We start from the raw sequence: 19,268 nt of genomic DNA, 5'->3' as shown, positions 1-19,268 counted from the left end.
TCAACTGAGTCCACTTAAATTGCCAAATTTTGGTTGAATATATTTTTCATCATTAATTTTTACTTCTGTTGTTTTATGAGTAGTTGGAAGATATTTTAAATGACCAGAGGGGAAGTAGAAAATGTATTCAGCAAGAAAATAATTGTGGGGCATACATTTTAGTGTAGTAGAGTGGCCTACCGTATAAGTGTTTACCATCTGATTGGTAGATTAAGGAAAGTAGCTATATTCTGTCATAAACATTAATAAGAAAAAGTTCATTTCAAAATGTAATCAAATAATTAGTTAATTTGGGAGAGAGAATTCAAAAATTTTATTTTTCAGTATTTGAAATGTTACATTTTTCTTTTGTTTGCCTACATTGAGTATGAGGATAGAATAGAAGACAACCTATAAAATATGAAGTCTTAAGATTTCATGATTCCAAAGATACAGTATGGCAAGTTATATACTGTAACTCAGTTAATCAACTACATGCCATAAATTAAGGTTAGACTCTATTCTATTAGTGTATTAGTAATTATGGCTAATCACACTGTCAGCTGTTAAATTAACCAGCACTTCTCCTTTATTTATCATAATGTCCTAGAGAAAATAGATTTATGGTTATCTACATGTACTAGCATTCTATATTCTTTAAAAAATAGCTAAGAGAAATTTTATTTATGTAATAGTATGGTCTTCTTTTTCCTACTTGATTCTCATGTACTTCAAACAATGTTAAGGTAAGTATAGGAAAAGAATGCAATTTCTATTTTAGAATGGAGGTTATGATAGTTACTAAAGAGACGTTTGTATAATAATAATGAAGATAAAGTGAGGAATCAGTGGGCTATTTAAAATAATGACATGTCATTTGAATGATTGTTTTGATAGTTGGTGAAGACCTGAAAAATACTTAATAAACATCGAAGAGGCTTTTTCAGTACAATATAAATTATATTTACCCCAAACAGTGAAGCTAATGCTTTATATATGAAGTGACTTGTTAGCAGTACAGTTTCAAAACTAAACTCCTAGTTCATCCTCAGAAAAGATTTGGGATTGAAACTTATAAGCTCTGTTGCAGAAATTAACAGTTACATTATGCACACTTATAGTCATTTTAAAGTTAATTTTAAAAATTGAGCCCTTTTCATGGTTGCAAGATCCAGCAGATGAAGACATTTGCTAATCATTTCTTCTGAACCTTGATGTTTGCATGAAGAATTTGCTCTTCATGGGAAGTGGTCTCTTTTCCCCTATCCGTGGGTGACAGGCTTAAGCTGATGGTGACAGGTTGCAGCACTGGACATGGCAGCAGCACTTCAGAGAAGCATCACGATGATGCAGATCAGCAAGAGGCATATTAAGATGAGACAGAAGTTGATGAACAGGTTCTGGAGATTCTGACGTGCTTGTTGAGGCATTTCAATGGTTGAAGCTCTTCTTATAGCAGAGCGAGTGAGGTATTGGACTTTCTCCATGACGCGGAAGGCAAGGAAGTCTGAAGTTTAAATGATCAAGACAAAGGAAAAAAGTGGGCAGCCAAATGTGAGATACTGTGAGGTAGCCTGGAATGTAGAAAGAGTAAATGGATTAGGATCATATGTGCAACCTGGTTTCTGAACAGGTAAAACACGATTTTGCATTCATCTCCTCAACATTATTTGTATTTATCACATCTTATATCTCTGTAGTCTGTACATGTGTGTGCGCACACACAGGTGTTTCCTTGTCCTGTCTCTCTGGGTTTTTTCGTGAAGGTCACCATGATCTTACTTGTCTTGTGTTTGGAATGTAATAACTTTATTCCTTGCTTCCTCTTCTCAAAATGACTAGAAATGTAGTTTGTTTTAGGGTGCACCTAGTTTTGGGCTATTGCCTTGGGCAAAAAGTTCTTACATATAGTTTCATTAATACTGTATTTCTCTATGAGCATAATTGTTGTAAGCATTCGTGTCTTAACAGCTCTAGAGCAAATCTCATAAGAAATGCATGCAATAAATTATTCTTCGGATGTTAATTAGTCCAAAATAAAATAGTTAAATGAGAATTGTTTCACCAGTACTACAGATTCAAATATTTGTCATTCCTTCTTTGATTTCACTAGAGGCCCAATGCACGAACTTCGTGCAAGGGGCGCGGCCCCCACCGCCGCCACAGCCATGGGCCTCTGCCTCGCCCCGCCCGCCACAAAGTATGTCTGGTCTAATTAGCATATTATGCTTTTATTATTATAGATAGTTTTGTAGAATTTGCTATTTTAAGTCACATTTTAACAAGTTTTGATACTAAGTACTGAAGACTATCAGGCTCAGAAGTCTTAACAATAAAATCATCATTATCTCACTCTCTAGCACAGATAGTAACTATTTATGAATGACCTGTACTTATAGGCAGTGGGTGCCATTTGCTTTTCTTTCAGAGCTTCCACAAGTTATTCTGCATGATTAATTAGTTGCTGCCTTATTATTTGTGATAATTAACAAAACAAAATAAAACCTAAAACAATACATCACTGTAGAAAGATAATAGCTATGAAGATTTGAGGATATCTTGTTGTCAATCAGGATACTTCTATAAAAATTTTGAAATAAGAAAAATTATGGAATAAAAAACCATTTAACTGCTTAGAGATCATAGCTGTTGACATTTGTTGAAATAGCATTTTAGTCAAGATGTTACTGCCTTACTCCAGCGACCAGATTTAATTTTCTCCCATCTCTCTATATCAGAGGAAAACCCAACTTAATGTGTTAGCTCCATTTCTGTAGAGACTAGTGATAAAGAGAGCAGAAGGGAGAATGAGAGAGTGGGAAAGAGGAAGAGATGGGTCAGTGAGACCTTTGCATTCATTTTTACAAGGAAACCTTGTGGTATATAGTAGTTAGATTCTGTAGTTTCAGTACTTCAACTTGGCTGTATTATGATTGGAATTATGTACTAGACCCACTTTCATTGCTGGAGACTCTGGCCTCCTCCATAGAGTTGGTCTGTAGTGATCCCATTAGCCAGCATATCACAAACTTCATTCTCTTAAAGAGCAGTAACAACCTGTGTTAATCTAGTATACATTCTCTACCAATTCTTAATTGTCCAACAGCAGTGGCTGTTACTTAATTTATCTGTAACACTCTCTACTTAGATTAGGGCAGCTTAAACTTTTTATATACTTAATTTAATTATTTTTGTTTCGGTTTCTTAGGTAAAATGCTATAGAAATAAAGGGGTTTCTCTTATTCTTTAAGAAAATGCATTTTTAAGTTGTTTCTGCTTATATTTGCTTATAGTAGATTTGGTGATTTTATACTATTGGGTAGTTGTGGGGAAGATTATCTTTATTGCTTTATATTGTTGGATGTATAAGGATATATTAACAGTACAGTTAAGAAAGGAATAAGAATTAGATTGGTAATTTCTATTTGAGCTTGTGTTTTTGTGTAGTTTTAGGACTTAAATTGTTTAAAAGGTCTGAATTTAAAAATTGTTTTGAGACAAAACATGGAAAAGGAGGAAGCTAGCCAGTTGTTCATCACGAAGCATTGTATATACAAGAGTCATTCCCTATTATGACACTGGTGAGTGGTGTGTCAGTCACATGAAACATGTCACCTTTCCATAAATACTTCATTCCCTTTTATGATTCTGTCGTTTGCACATGTTGTTCTGGCTCTGCCTGGAATGTTCCCCCCACTCCCCCACCTTGGATTCTTTGCCAGGCACATTTCAGTTGATACTTAAGGCCCAGTTTAAATATCGCTTCCTAATAAAACCTTCTATTAAGGTAGAATGATTATCAGCTCTGCTGGTTTTCAGTAGGGCATTAGCGTTACCTATATCAGGATAGCTCTCAGGCTGTGTTGCAGTTTTGATTTACATGTGTGTTTCCTCAACTAGACTTCTAGCTCATGAATAAAAGGAGCCACGTGTTTATCTTGTATTCTGGCACTTGGTACATAGTTGGTACTATTTGAATAACTCAATGAAGTTGAATAAGGGATTTTTATGATTTCCTTTAGTATTTTTGGAAAATTGATAATGATCAAAGATAGTGCTGTGATTGACAGATTAACCAATTAGAGTAACAGAATTTGATAGTTGAACATATAATCCCCAAACACTTCTCAAGTCTTTTCCTATTACAGATGAGGAAAGTGAGGCTTAGAGCACTTACATCAGATAATTACAATTTTGAAAAGTTGTTGTCAATGATTAACAACATTAACCTTGTACTAGGCTTTGTACAAATGGGTATTTGGTGTTTGTAAAATACAAAGTAGTGTGCCCTAAAGAGATGAGCTCTCTACTGATGAAAGTATAAGGAATATACTTTAAAGATGATCTCATCTTTCAATAGCTAGCTATTATTGAAAAAGGATAGTTTGTTCTTGGAAGCAAATTGAGTATAAAGATAGTGGGTTCTTTCTTGTCAAACTTAGAAATGTTATAATCAGGAAATGATTTGTGGTCACTTTATAATCTTATGCTAAAACTAAAAAACAACTTTGTTTCACATGCTGAAGTGTTTGCTCTATGCATTCAATTTATTGTACCTAATTCATTTTACAGTGGTACAGTCTGAAATGTGTTGAGTCCTATCCTGCAGAACTTCCAAAATTCATATGATGATAATAATCCAAAATTCATTCCTATCAGATGAGGCTTCCTGTTTCATGTTGAGATTGAAAAGCTGTGTGTGGGAACAGCACAGTCCTGTTTTGGAGGTGTCTGTGACCTTGACTACATCACAATAACATGGTTTCAGGGGCATATCATTCTTTTCTGCAGTCATAACCATTCTGAGTTTAGAACTCCCCCTTCTTAGAGACAAGCTCTAACAGTAATATTTGGTGGAGAACCTAGAAAAATAGTTTCACTTTATTTTCATTTTATCTGAATTTTTTAGAGCATTCTTTTAGGATAACCAGTAATAGACTGTATTGGGATGTTCTGAAATTGCTTGTGGCTTAAACAGCCATGAAGACAGAAATTAGCCCTTACCCTCTCCCCCTTTTACAGGATGACGATATGTGTAAGGTAGGTATTTGGAACAAGAGGAGTGAGGATATTTTAAAAATTAATTACTGAAGCCCTAGAATTAGAATATTGAAAATATGAAAGATGCTTTGATAGGAGTTCAGTTGTAGAAATGCCAGATCCCTGTCTCTTGAGTAACATGAAAGAGGAAGAAAGGTGCCCACAGAGTTATCTTGTGAGTCTGTGGGATTTACAATTATTGCAATTTTTGGAGGGATGGGAGAAATAACTCTACTATTCTTAGTAGGATTTATAAAGCCTTTGCTTGTTTACTTTTCCTTTTTTTGCTCAAAAAGTTGAACTTGGGAAATAAATGCAGTGAAGTTCAGGATAGTATTCTGTTTTCTTGATGTGGAAGAAAAAGGCACCACAGGCAGCTCTAATCCTTCAACAGATGTGTGCCACGCTAGGCACATTTTGGGTGGAAGGGACTGCGTGGGTTTCTGCAGGAGCCCCTCTGAGTCCTTTTCTTATGGATTAGCAGGTGCATCTTGTGCAAAAGGAGCCTCAGCACACTTTCGAAAACGTTCCGTGGTCTGCTTTATGGATTGTTAGGCAATTAATGTGTATGCTGAGTATTCATCCCACCTATAGTTTAAGTACTTTCAGTCCTTTGCAGAACTTTGTGAACCAGCTTTTGCGGGTGCTCCCTCTACTGAATTATAAATTCCTGAGATTTAAAAATCTTGTGGAATGCTTTCCTCTTATTTTTGTCTGCTTATTTATTCTTTTAGTAAGTGTGGGCATATTATGCTAGTAAATTCAAGTCTGACATAATTTTTGATTTTTTCCCCCATTTAATTGGTTCATAAGATTAGACTTTGGTATAGATTTGAGCTTACAGAATTTGTCTGTATTGGTATTATTTTGGTATTTTATTTTTTCCTACTATTTGCTGTCATTTTTGTGGATAATCTAGAAGTGATTGTGTATGCAGCTATTTTTGATTTATTGATTAAATCAAGACAGTTCATCATTAGATTTATCATTCTGTTAGCATCCAAAAGTTATTTTGATAGAATTATTTTCCTTTTGAGGTTGCCTAATGCTAAACTTGAAAGTTCTAATTGAAGTTGAATGTGACAGCAGCATTTCAGAGCTTTGTTAGTTCACACTATTTGAAAGAATCTTCAAGCTGCTTCTGCCTGGTTATGAAAAGAATTGTATAAGTATAAAAACCAGTTTATTCTCAAACCTTAAAACGACTCCAGAGCCCTAGCCGGTTTGGCTCAGTGGATAGTGTTGGCCTGCAGACTGAAGGGCCCTGGGTTCGATTCTGGTCAAGGGCACGTACCTTGGTTGCAGGCTTCGGGCCCTGGTCGGGAGCATGCGGAAGGCAACCAATCCATGTGTCTCTCTCGCATCGGTGTTTCTCCTGTCTCTCCCTCACCCTTCACACTCTAAAAATCAGTGGAAAAAATATCCTTGGGTAAGGATTAAAAAAAACCTTCATAATGAAATGTTTCCATTGCTTTAAAGCTGTGCCTTGAGGAAACTATATTGAACAACAGTGCAGAGAGATTTTCTCTTTGAAATTGGCACTTTGCTGTTGCTGTTTTGTCTGTAGGCTTGTCTTCATTATATTTATTTTGTTAAAATTAATTTATTTGCAATTAAAATATTACTTTTAACCCTGTAGTAGTTGAGACTTTAGATTCTTCTTTTGAGAAAAGATAATGTGGGGAGGTGTAGTGTAGGTGAACTTTTAAGGAAAAATGAATGCCAAGTTAAATATATGTCCACTAATGTGGGAGGATTTTTTTAAGACCTGAAGGTGGAGTACACTGTAAAAAGCACTAGAGGGCCTCAGTTGACTACAAGTAAACTGGGGTGGAGATGTACACTCAGGTCTCATTTTCATGTCTATTTGGTAATAAATGTGTCAGATTTATGCAGGGTAAGATCACTGAGCACTATTTCTAGAAATGTTCAAGGAGACTATATATTATCTGGTTTAGGTCACTGTTATTTAGAAGGATTATTTCCTGGATTACTAACCTTCAAGGTTTACTCCTTTGCTGGTATGGTCAGCACTGTGTTAATTCACAGCATTGATGAAGACTAATGATTCCTGTAGCATAAATAACAAGATTCCTCTGTTCAAGCACCCCAAAATATATGGGGTTGAATATTTTAAATGGTAGAATGTGAGGAGGTCAGAAATGAAATTAAAATTAAGAAAAATTAAGGATTTAATATATAACTGGGACAAAGTATGAAAAGTTTTGAAAAGTTAACCTGGATTTTAGGTTATCAAAACTAAATAGATTAAAAGCATGAGTATTTCAGCAATGGAACAAGTTAAAGGAAACTTAAGTTTGATTGATTATGTTAACGTTTTTTAAAGTCTGTTTAACTATTTTGAGTTTTGCCTTCCAGGGTGTATTACTTAATAACTAAGGTCATCTATAATTTTCTTACATCCCTGGCTTTGAAAATGATCAGGATAGTATTATATAGGCTATTAAGGATTTAATGCCTTATGCACAAATAAACTTTAAATGAAATGGAGGGATTTAAATTATAAGTTTGTATCCTCTGACTTTGCTTTTTAGAGTACCGTTAATAGTATTTGAGGACTTTTATTTTGCTATTTCAATGTCATGATTTATTTTTAAGCCACGTTCATCTGTGGATAGGATGTGCATGTGGTTTAGAGTTAGAAAATCTTGGCTCTTGGCCAAGGCTCCACCATTTCCTAGCTCTGTGACCTTGAGAATTCACCTTTTCACATCTGTTAACTAAATTATAAACTAGAGATGCAGTGTGAAACACATAGGGAACTAAGAGGATCAAATGAAATGTTTGTATACACCAGTGCATTTAGAAAATGTTCAAGAATAAAGAAGGAAGTTTTAATTGAATCTTTATTTCTAGGATTGGTAATAAATATACAGTCTTACTTAGAAAGGTGATCTAATCTTTACATTTAATGTTTACTTAAAATTTTAATATATCTTATATAATTAAAATATTACATTTAACAAGTTAAAAATTTTATTCTTTTTAACTATTTTATCTATACAAATATTCTCTCTAATTAGATTAAGAAACAATATGTACAAATATGAACCAAATGCAATTTTTTCTGGAATATTTTTTCCCTTAATGTTCACTGAAATACTATTAAAATAATTTTTGGAAGTTGAGTTTTAGGAAATGACAGTGATGTAACTGATGTCTCTTAATGAAGCAAAGTACTCTAGCTCTTTCAAGTGTTTTTTGTAATTTAAACATCTTTTGCATTTCTTCCATTTTATTCCATCTGACACTTTTTTAGCACTTAATTTTAAACCACATAGCTTTACTTATAAAGACCATACTTAAATTTTACCTCATGATAGAGATAAACTAGTTGGGATAAATGTCTGGCAATGATGCATAATATTTGAAATTTGAACAGTAGTCACTGTTAATCTGGACACACTATGGAACACTTTAATAGCAGAATTTATGCTCTTTCTAGAAATTGTCAGTTTTTTGGAGCAATATGTGATGTGACATTCTGATATTATAAAGACTCACAAACATCTCATTTGAAATGTGAGGATGTAATTTGGTATTTGAGTAAAAATGAATAAATATGCATATAAAACACCTTCACTGGGTGACTTCTGTGTAAAATCAAAGGAAAAACATGCTAAGGATATAATGATATTCAGAGGCAGGTAGGGTGCCTCAGTGGTAGACAAAAATTAGAAATGTTTTTGCATGCTTTAAGGAAAGCTGCTTATGGATATACAGTGTTCTTGTCTGTATAAAGCAATAGAGTTAACATTTGTCATAGGAACTTAGAACTCTGGAGGTAAATTTTATTTTGACACACATATAAGAATAACGAAATAAAATTGAAGTATTATTCTTTGCCATGACTGAGATTTAAGAATGAAGACACATTTTATATATTATATTGAGGATTATAGCATCTTGAGTCGAGTAGAATTCGAACAGAAGTTATACAGTTTATTGTGGTGTCTTTATTCCTGAGCATTTCTTTCACTTTTTCCCATTTTCCTTTATCCCCCTCCTAAATGCAGGGGGTAAACTGAAGAACACTTGGAGATAGTAACTTGAAAAAGATACATTCATTAATAGGCAGAATAAACACTCATTTTATCATATTCACCCAAATGAGATATTTAGGAATGTTTTGCTTCCAAAATAATGTCTATTTTTAAAGTGCTGCTATTCTGTAATTTTAGTAAGAATTTTGCATGTGTTTTTGACAAGTGTTTTGAAATTTCCAAACTCATTGATGCTGTAATACTGAATTGCTGGTAAGTAACTCAATTTATTAAATGCTTGGTTTTTTGTTTTTTTTTTTTTTTTTAGCAGTGTTTGTTAAAGTTGACTGGACTTTATAGCAAAGAAAAAAGTTTTCAAAAGCATTTTAAAATAGTTTGTATTATATATTTTAACGCCATTTTATTACCTGTAAGGAATCATAATGGTAATATTGGAATAGCCACGCCAATAATGTGCGTGTTGTACAATCACACGACTATTCATAGCATTCCAGATGTAAATAGCCCACTCCCATCCTGTTTCTTAGCAGAGCAACAACAACAAAATGAAGCCATTGTCTTTGCATGGAGACATCTCTCATCACTACCACCAAATACAGTAACATAATCGAACGATATTTTACTTGGCAGAAAAGCACTTTTAAAAAGCAAAATAAAAGTGAAAGTTAAACTAAAATGACAAACCCATAGTCGGGATCAAAGATGAATAACCCTTATCATTTCAAGGTTGTCTTATTCTTCCTGTCGCTGAATGAATAAGCATTTATTTAGAAATTAAGCTTTTTGTCTAACTTTGAACTGAAATTTACAATATGCCATTCCTTTTTTAAAAGTTAAGTAAGTTTGAATTACAGAAAGTATTACCAAAATCAATGAAATCTATTTTATCTTACCTTGACTGTTGTGATGATCCCAATATATAGAGTATTGTGAGTAGTATGAATTCTTATCGGCGTTTAGCTGAAAAGTTTTCTCTGTTACCAGATTTATGGGAACAATTGAAGTAGGTGGAGGAGAAAAAGTGTTTTAGGGAGGTCTTATGATGTCACACAGGAATTCTGAAGTTATGATTGGTTAGCCATAGTCTTATCACAGCCAAACTTTTTAGAATGCCATTTGTCTTACTTTAGGTGTGGAAAGGTCATTAACATTTTGTGCCTCATTTTCTTATTTTTAATTTTAAAAAGTATGAGATAGATGAATGAAAAAAATAAGTTTGGGGTGTAGAAAGCTCTTTTTAAAGACTCATGCAGCTTTGGGCTTAGAAATGATTGTATACTGAGAGTGATAATGTTGAAGAATGAAAATAGTTACATTAATAAGAATTTTAATAGAGTGAAAATAACAATACTGACTTAAGCCAAACAACTTTTGCTGAATTGCTGTTGTTTTAATTCTGCAGCTTCATAATGTTGACTTCTAACAAGACAATAATTAAACATTTTCACAGAAAACAAATTTTATACCTTTTCCTGTTTTATTTTTACATTGCTTCCTCATACTTATGTGTATCAGAAAGCCAGGCTAATAACTCATTTTTGGTTTTAAAAAATTAGCTTTTTCTGATGGCTAAAGTAAGAAGTAATAAATGCATTTAATACATTGGTGTTTCCTTCAGTTAGGGTTTTAACAATATATAAGCAGTGATTCTCATATTTAACTGATGCATATCACCACAAGAAAAGTTGTACTTTAAAATGGAAGTATTTAGGATTTTATAATAGCTGCATTAAATTACCATAAAATATTACTAAAATTTTAATAAGTTGACACAGAATCAATTGTAACATTCTAGCAAAAGAGAAATAATCATAAGTTCCTAATCACTGGCATCCTCGTTAATGATACTTTGCTGACAGTAGATGTGCAGGTTGGAAATTTTTGTGTAGTATTTATAAAGGGAAGTGCCTCATTTAATACAGCAGTTTTCCTCAAAATTACTGTGTAAATGAAATTCTAGTAAATGGGATGACATTTTGAACTTCCTGGAACAGTTTATCTTAAGGTAGAAGTAAGAAAAGAATTCTTTTGAAAAGCCAGGCATCATTCCTGTTTTATTCTGATTTTTGTTTATATATTAGATTTACTTAAATCACCAGACCTGCAAAGTCTGATTTTTAAGTCTCTTCTGTAATTTTGGTAGAGCTATTTGTTAATATCTAGTTTTTTAATACTTAAGCAGGGCGAATGAACTCAGCCTGCTTTCTTATGGGTAACTGAAATGTATTGCAGCAGCTGCTGTGTGTCCTTAAATGGAGATGATTTTGGTTTCCTCCAAAGAAAGATAAAAATCATTCTCTAGAGCAAAATCTCTCATTATTTAAAGAATCAACCAAAACTAATAGAAAAATATTTCTGCAAATATCTCCTGTGAACATTGCTAAGGGAAAATTTACAACTTAAAAGTAAAACCCAATGTTAAAAATATTGCGTGAATAATGTTTGACATTTGCTCAGTGCTCTATAAGCATTTTTTTCCCAATCTTTTCATAATAATAATCTCATTATCAATTGCCAGTGATGACTGAAATACAAAACCTAGGCTCAAAATACAAGCATAAAGTGTTTTGCAGTTATTTGTCAAGTATGACATATCTGCGGAGAGACTGAGAATTCCAATCCAGATGTTGAGTTACAATTCATTGCCAGATTGGCATGTTTGAGTCTGCTTTAAGTTTGCCTGCCAGATATACATTCATTTGAAAATGATGCTTAGGGGATAGCTCACTATAGTATAGCACCTTTAGTTCTGGAAAGAGAATTAGTAATACTAGTAATATCTACTTGGATAAACGAAAGAACTGCCATGGACTGAATAAAATATGCCATGAATAGCTCACATGTTGCTGTATTTGCTTTAGAAGCATACATAGGTGTGACTCACATGCATACACACCCACCTTAGAAGGATGTTAACGGTGTGTGTCCGAGTTGGTGATTAGACGCAGAAATTTACCTTTCAGATTTGTACAAAAGTGGGAGGTTTCTGTTTACCCATTTCCTTTTGGTTAGCTGCTGCTGCTAATTATTATTAGCCCAAAGGGAGCTCTAGGAAGTGTTACATTTTAGTTTTAGCCTGATGCAGCCTAAGCAGAAAGTTGTTTAATAAATAGGAGCATTGGTGAGCTACAGTATAATCAGTAGAGTGTTCTTCAAAAATTCCACAACGAGGGGCTGGAAACTGTTTTTGGAGGTGCTCTGTCAGAGTGTTAATTTGGAGTCACACTATATAATTCGAATCCACTTGTGGTCACATGACCATATGCAGCTTCCCTTTGCTGCCTTGTCTGTGGAATGGGTTTGTGGTGAGGGTTTAATGAGATGAAGTCTGTGTAGTGACAGAGATTCTGCAACACAGTGTCCATTTAGTGTTAGTACTTACTTTCTCTTTTTCTTTAGAAGATGATCCTTAATTAACCTACAGTCCGTGGATAGAGTTCAATGGTCTTTAACTTGGATAGGAAAGATTACATGTTTATTTTTTACTAAACTCTACATGAGATGTAGCCCTTCTTAAGTTTTGACTGTAAACCACAAACTGCAGAAATGTTAATACACTTGATGTCATGATAGTAATCTCAGAAAATTTCAGAGCTTGAAATACTGTTTATATTCCTCACTACTTTGAAATTACCATAATTAGACCTGCCTATAAATATTGTAATTTAATGTATTAAAGAAGCTCAAGTATTACATCACAGATTTGTTTTTTAAAAAGAATTATTTTAGGATAATTCGTTTTCTTTCTAGTGCTATGCTTTTTTTTTTTCAAGCTGGGTACAGTGAACTGTATTGATGGTGCATGACAAGGTACGGCTTCCTAACCTCCTCCCCTTCTTCAGGGGGCATTTAATTTTTTAGAACAATTCTAAATTTACAGAATTAATGCAAATATAGTACAGAGGGTTTCTGTGTATCCCACACACCATTTCCCCTGTTGTTAATGTTCTGTATTAGTATGGCACCTTTGTCATAAGAGTTGCACCAAGACAGATTAGTTTAGCGAATACCCCTACTTTATTCAGATTTCCTCTGTTTTCTGTAGTGTCTTTTCCCTTTCCAGCATCCTATCCAGGATACCAGATTACATTTAGTGGTGACAGTTTCTCAGACTTTCCTTTTTTGATGACCCCAAACATTCTGGAGAGCTGGTCAGATATTCTGTAGAATGTTCCCCAGTTGGAATCTGTGTGATGTTTTTCTCATGGTGAGACTGGTTAATGTGTTTTTGAGAGGAAGCCCATAGAGATAAAGTACCATTTTCATCACAAATCAAGTGTACATGCTGTCAACATGATTTACCACTATTATTGTTAAACCTTGATCACCTGGCCGAGCTGTAATGTCTGTCAGATTTCTACATTGTAAGGTTACTCCCTGACCCTCCTTACTGTATCCACAGAAGAAAGTCATTAATGCATAGCCCACACTTACATTTCTCTGCCTTTACAGTGGAATGTCTATAAACATTATTTGGAACCCTATGTATTTTATGTATATAAAACATCTTAAGAACTAATCAGTAGGCTTTAGCAGTCTTCCAGAAAAGTCCATGGCATGAAAAGTTGAGAATGCCTGTGTGAGAGCATATTTCTGTAGCTGTATGGGGCAGCCCTTATTTGAAAGAGGACGACTGACTTCTCACGCAGGCTCAAATCCGGACCTCTTAGTTTGCTTTTTTAGGCCCTGTCTTTCTAGCTTCATCTCTTATCACATTCCTTTGTATTGTGTGCTCTGGCCCTGTGCAGCTGCCAGCGACTCTCAGAACAGGCTATTGTTCTATTTTAAGCCTCACTACTTTTTTGTAGGAATGTCCTTCTTACCAACCTTTCTGCCCATCAAGTGCTGTTTCAATTTATATCTGCTGTGCAGCCCTCCCTGCCTTCTGTCAAACAATTTTGCATGTACCTCTGTTATCATGTCTCTCTTTATTGCATTTATAAGTATATGTGCCTAGACTGCAGGCTCTTTGAGAGCTGATCCAATAACTCATATTTATACTGCTATTTATTCTGAATAGTATTACCTAGTACAGAACCTGACTCATAATAATTCTTAAATACTAATTAAATGAGTGATTGGAAGAGTGAATAAAGGGAGAGTCAGGGAAGATTGCATGGTTGGTAGTGAATGAGTGGTCCTACAGAAGTAAGTGTTAGGGACAATGATAAAATCCTCCATTTTAAGCTTATTGTAGTGAAGGAGGGAGAGGATGGGAGATTAGGGATTAGAGTAGAATAACTGTGAAAGTAACTTTTTTCTTGTCATTTAAAAAGGTTTAAATATATTTGGAGGGTAAAAGTGAAGGAAGGCAAAAAAAAAAAAGAGTGAAGAGTGAAGGAAGGCCAAACCATAAGCACACATTCTCTAAACGTATTTATATGTTGGGCATTTTTATGTGATTATATATTAAATGAGTGTTGTTTTTACCTCATATCAATGTGCCATAATATATTGAATTAGTCTCTTATTTGATATTTGGTGATTTATAACTTCTGCCATTATAAAACATATATAAATAGCCCTCGATGAATATCTGTGTAAATAAATTTGACCTTTCGTTGTCTTTTTTAGTCTTGACTCTATAAGCTTGTTCTAACTAAATGTCAGTTTATTCAAGGATGATCCAGCTCTTAAATGAATTTGATTTGTATTTGAATTCCAATTTAGTAATTTTTGAAAGTTTTGGTAGTTAGGCGACAGCAGTTCCTTTTATATCAATAAACTTCTTTGATAAAATTATCTATGGATAGAATTTTTTTTGGTGAGGATTAGACTGAAACTGGACAACATGCAGAGTGATATGACTGAATCACCCCACCCACTAAAGGAGCCACACTGGGTTTAGGTCAGGTGGCCTTTTAACTGTGCTCCTGCGCTAAGGATGGGGCAGTTACCCTTACCTTGATTTAGGTCTGAGCTTTATATAAAGACTTTGATTTTAACATTTCAGTCCTTGATTGCCTCAGGTGGGACCCTCTGAAACATAATAGCCTTTGTCCTTCAGTTACAGTCAGTCCTCTTTAAGTTTCTAGAACACAATTGCAACAGAACCTTGGTTTTTCAGTACAGATGCATTGTTTGAGGTTATGTAAAATGGATTTTGATATGTGGAACTCATGTTTACCTTATCAAGCAAGAGATGTACAGTGTCTTAGTGAAAAATATTAAGTTTAATTTCTTTTTCTTAAAATATATTTTATTGATTTTTTACAGAGAGGAAGGGAGAGAGGTAGAGAGTTAGAAACATCGATCAGCTGCCTCCTGCACATCTCCCACTGGGGATGTGCCCACAGCCCAGGTACATGCCCTTGACCGGAATCGAACCTGGGACCTTTCAGTCCGCAGGCCGATGCTCTATCCACTGAGCCAAACTGGTTTCGGCAAGTTTAATTTCTTGATGTGGAGACATTGTAACTTTTTATCAGAAATATACTGAGAGTTGTACATTGTTTTAATATATCTCAGGACATCTGTGCTTTATCTTTAACCATCTCTGAATTAAAAGTTTATAAATACAGCCAAAGGATGTGAACATATCATCTGCTGTTTCCATTTGCCCTTGAGTCGGTCAAAGGTGGGTGGTAAGTGGGTTCCAGGACCAGCCCTGCGTCAGTTTCCAGAGACGCTTTTGGCAGAGTTGTTTATTAGGCTTCTCTGTTAATGTATTCATTTTTATAGGCTTATTGTTTAGTTGGGGCCATGATATCTGAAGAGTTTATTTTTGATTCCAGCATTAATATATTAACATTAAAAAATCTAACCTGAGAAAATAAAATATCTAAAAATTCAAAATTTGGCCCTGGCCGGTTTGGCTTAGTGGATGGAGCATTGGCCTGCGGACTGAAAAGTCCCAGGTTCGATTCTGGTCAAGGGCATGTACCTAGGTTGTGGGCACATCCCCAGCAGGAAGTGTGCATGCAGGAGGCAGCTGATTGATGTTTCTCTCTCATCGATGTTTCTAGCTCTCTATCCCTCTCCCTTCCTCTCTGTAAAAAATCAATAAAATACATATTTAAAATAATTCAAAATTTGGATAATTAAAAATCTGTGTAATATATGTGAGAGAATCAGAAAGTGCTGGAGACTTCACACCTCCAAAATAGAACCCAGTATGGCCACCAATGACTATCTCACATTTTTCTCTAAAATGCAAGCTAAAATTAAATTAATTATGTAGATTACTCAGAAAGTTGCTGGGTCTGAGAGAAATGAAGCTAGATCAAGGCTGGAAAACATGATTTTTATTCAGATGTTAAGTTTGTGGACTGTTCTTTAAACTGTATTTTTAAAGTGTATATATTTGTGTTAATACATCATTGCTCTAAAAATGATAATAGAGATTTTAAGTAATGATAACTTGGAAGATGGCAGCCTTTTGTAGATGATTTTTAGATTGCTCAATATTTAGCAAAGATTGTTGGGTTCTGTGCTGAGTCCCAGGGGTTATAAAAGATTACGGCCTGGTTTACCATGATACAGACTAAACTGGAAAAGGAAACACTGTCCTGATTACTATCATAATACTCTAATTACAGTACCTTCCTGTGCTGTTGGAAATATTTTTAGATTTTTTTTTTGAAGGCTGAGAAATATACTTGAGGGATTATAGTTAATCAACTTGTTTTTGTTGTGTGCTGTGGGCCAAGTAATAACCTAGGCTCAAACCACTACCATCTCTGGTTCTTAAACATTTCAGAAAAATACATGAAGGGATGTTAAACTGAACAGCAATCACCTTGTTCTGGTTTTAGAATCTTGACTTTGACTTGCTCCTCAGTCTTGGATATACTATTTCCCCCTTCACTTTTGCATTGTGACTGCAATAAGATTGTGTGTTGTGCGTGGATCTTTCCTTTGTTGACATTAAAAAAACACACCATGGTAATACAAACACATATTGGACATTAAACAAATTGATTTTTGAGAGGGGGCATGTTCCTTCCTGGAAATAAAGGGTTTAATAGTAATTAGCTGTTTAGCACAGTGGAAATCAGTAATACCTCTGGGTTCTCTATTTTTATGCACATGTATTTTTATGACATAGAAAAAGAGATATACACTCCTCATTAGTTTTTTTTTTTAATATTTGTTTCTAGGGTCTTTTACCATTGAAGATAGCATAGAGTTAGTAATAAAGACAAAACAAAGAAATAATATCATTAACAGCTCAGTTCCTTCTATAATTTAAATTTCAAGTGTTAAGATGTGGACTTGGGTCTTTAATAGGTCACTCTAAGGAAGAAGTTACAGATTGAATATTTTTTTATATGTTTTTTGTTTTTTTATTTTGCTAGAGAGAAAATGTGTAGTAATATACTTCATAAATAATTACATGGACTTAGTTAATATAGAGATTTTTATTAAATGTGCCGCTCTCTTAGTAATATAGTAAGATACAGATTTTATTTTAATGCACAGTTCTTTTAGTAATCATATAATCCATGTTTTTCCTTTTCTTGCTGAATAAAAGCTCTTTAAAGTCTATGTAATTTATAGTTCATTTTTATTTTTGAGCTTTATGAATTTATTTTGGGGTGAAGCATTATGATTATTTTACCAAAAAGCTCTTATAGGGTATCTCTTCAGATAGACTATTCCAGGAAACAGAGGAAGATTTGCTGTGCTATTTGACATGTTGTGAGTGGTGAATGAGCTAAGGAACAAAAGCAAATGAAGGCGAGATAACAAACTTGAAGAATCGCAGAGGTTGTATTCCAACTAAGTGTGGTAGCGCTAGATTATCTAAATTTAACAGTATGTCCAGGACGAGACCAAGGAATTTGGAGCTATTTTCAGCTGCAAAAAGCCAGCTTATTTTAGAAGCATGTTTGACCATTAAGTAACATTTTGGCAACTTTTCATATCACTGGGTCTCATCTAAGTAGCACGTATTTGGGTTGTTGTAGATGCCCACTATCCCTATTCAGTTATGAGCATGGAAATTGCTATTTACAATAACAGGTAGATTGTATATGTATTATAGGCCTATGAATCTGGATGATTGCGCCTAGATGCAGAGAGTTATGATTCCTCCTTGGATGATAAACTACTATTCTCTAAACTATCATTGGATCACTGTATCTTAGGCATTTTTAGGTAAAATATCTAAATGAGGACTTCTCTTCTGTCCGAGTTTGGTAACTACCAAATATATATGAAAAATGTTTACTTGTGCTCTGACCGGTTTTGCTCAGTGGATAGAGCGTCAGCCTGCGGACTGAGGGGTCCCGGCTTCGATTCGGGTTAAGGGCATGTACCTGGGTTGTGGGCACATCCCCAGTCGGAGCTGTGCAGGAGGCAGCTGATCGATGATTCTCTCTCATTGATGTTTCTAACTCTTTATCCCTCTCCCTTCCTCTCTGTAAAAAATCAATAAAATATATTTAAAAAAATGTTTACTTGTAAAAAGTGCCCTAGTTCCACCTGTACAGATTTTGATGTTTGTTACTTTGATGACATCCTTTCTATTCCATACTTTAAATTAGCTCAGACAGTTTTCATATTATGAAGGATTGTCCTCTATCTTTTTTAAAAATGTATATATTTTTTATTTCAGAGATAGAAATATCAATGATGAGAGTTACATTCCTTTGTAATTATCTTTTAGATCTCATGTTCATGTCAGTTGAAATTATGTTATCTAAAAGCTATAAATATGAATTGGGTATTCATCAGTTTAAGCTATTATGTTCTTGATTACTCATATTGGCAACAGTCAAGTAGAAATATGACTAACTGCTTGAAATTCTAAGAACAACAGCATAATAGTAATTTTCTACTTTATTGATATGTGAATTTTAAAACATTTTTTCTAGAAATATTCAAATATCTCTTCAGTGTCATATTCAGCTTCTATCAAAGCAATACCTATGCTTTCTGGAGTATTTTACTACCAATATATAACTGCCACAAAATGGTATGCCTCTCCTGGAAGTTATAATTTTATTGAATAGAAATTATTTGTTTTCTTACTACTGAGGATAAAAATGTGTTACTAATGGGTCACAGGAGGAAAGGGTATTTGAATATAAACTACTTTTCTATTTTTTCATATTTTGAAGCAGGATTGTCCCTATCTTTTTTTAAAAAAATATATTTTATTGATTTTTTAAAGAGATGAAGGGAGAGGGATAGAGAGTTAGAAATATCGATGAGAGAGAAACATCGATCAGCTGCCTCCTGCACACTCCCCACTGGGGATGTGCCCGCAACCAAAGTACA

General features: G+C 34.2%; 2 protein-coding genes across 2 annotated transcripts in view; one reads left to right on the top strand and one right to left on the bottom strand.

Annotated features, from left to right (window-relative positions):
* The window catches only part of CEP85L (centrosomal protein 85kDa-like), a 90,987-nt gene that overhangs the window by 36,043 nt on the left and 35,676 nt on the right, over positions 1-19,268 (top strand). The window lies entirely within an intron of this gene.
* On the bottom strand, positions 297-10,053 carry PLN (phospholamban). The gene is made up of 2 exons (XM_006778418.2): positions 9,938-10,053; positions 297-1,553 (listed from the first exon to the last, which is right to left on the bottom strand). Exon 2 carries the CDS (start codon positions 1,464-1,466, stop codon positions 1,308-1,310), a length of 159 nt encoding a protein of 52 aa, XP_006778481.1. The 5' UTR covers positions 1,467-1,553; positions 9,938-10,053; the 3' UTR covers positions 297-1,307.

The sequence above is a fragment of the Myotis davidii genome, unplaced genomic scaffold (assembly GCF_000327345.1).
Source record: "Myotis davidii unplaced genomic scaffold, ASM32734v1 scaffold147, whole genome shotgun sequence".
NCBI lineage: Eukaryota > Metazoa > Chordata > Mammalia > Chiroptera > Vespertilionidae > Myotis > Myotis davidii.
The sequence above is the reverse complement of the archived record's forward strand: the minus strand, read 5'-3'. Positions and strand labels throughout refer to the sequence as shown.

Excerpts from the sequence above, each read along its gene's own strand:
- PLN (XM_006778418.2), bottom strand. The coding sequence starts at position 1,466 with ATGGAGAAAGTCCAATACCTCACTCGCTCTGCTATAAGAAGAGCTTCA.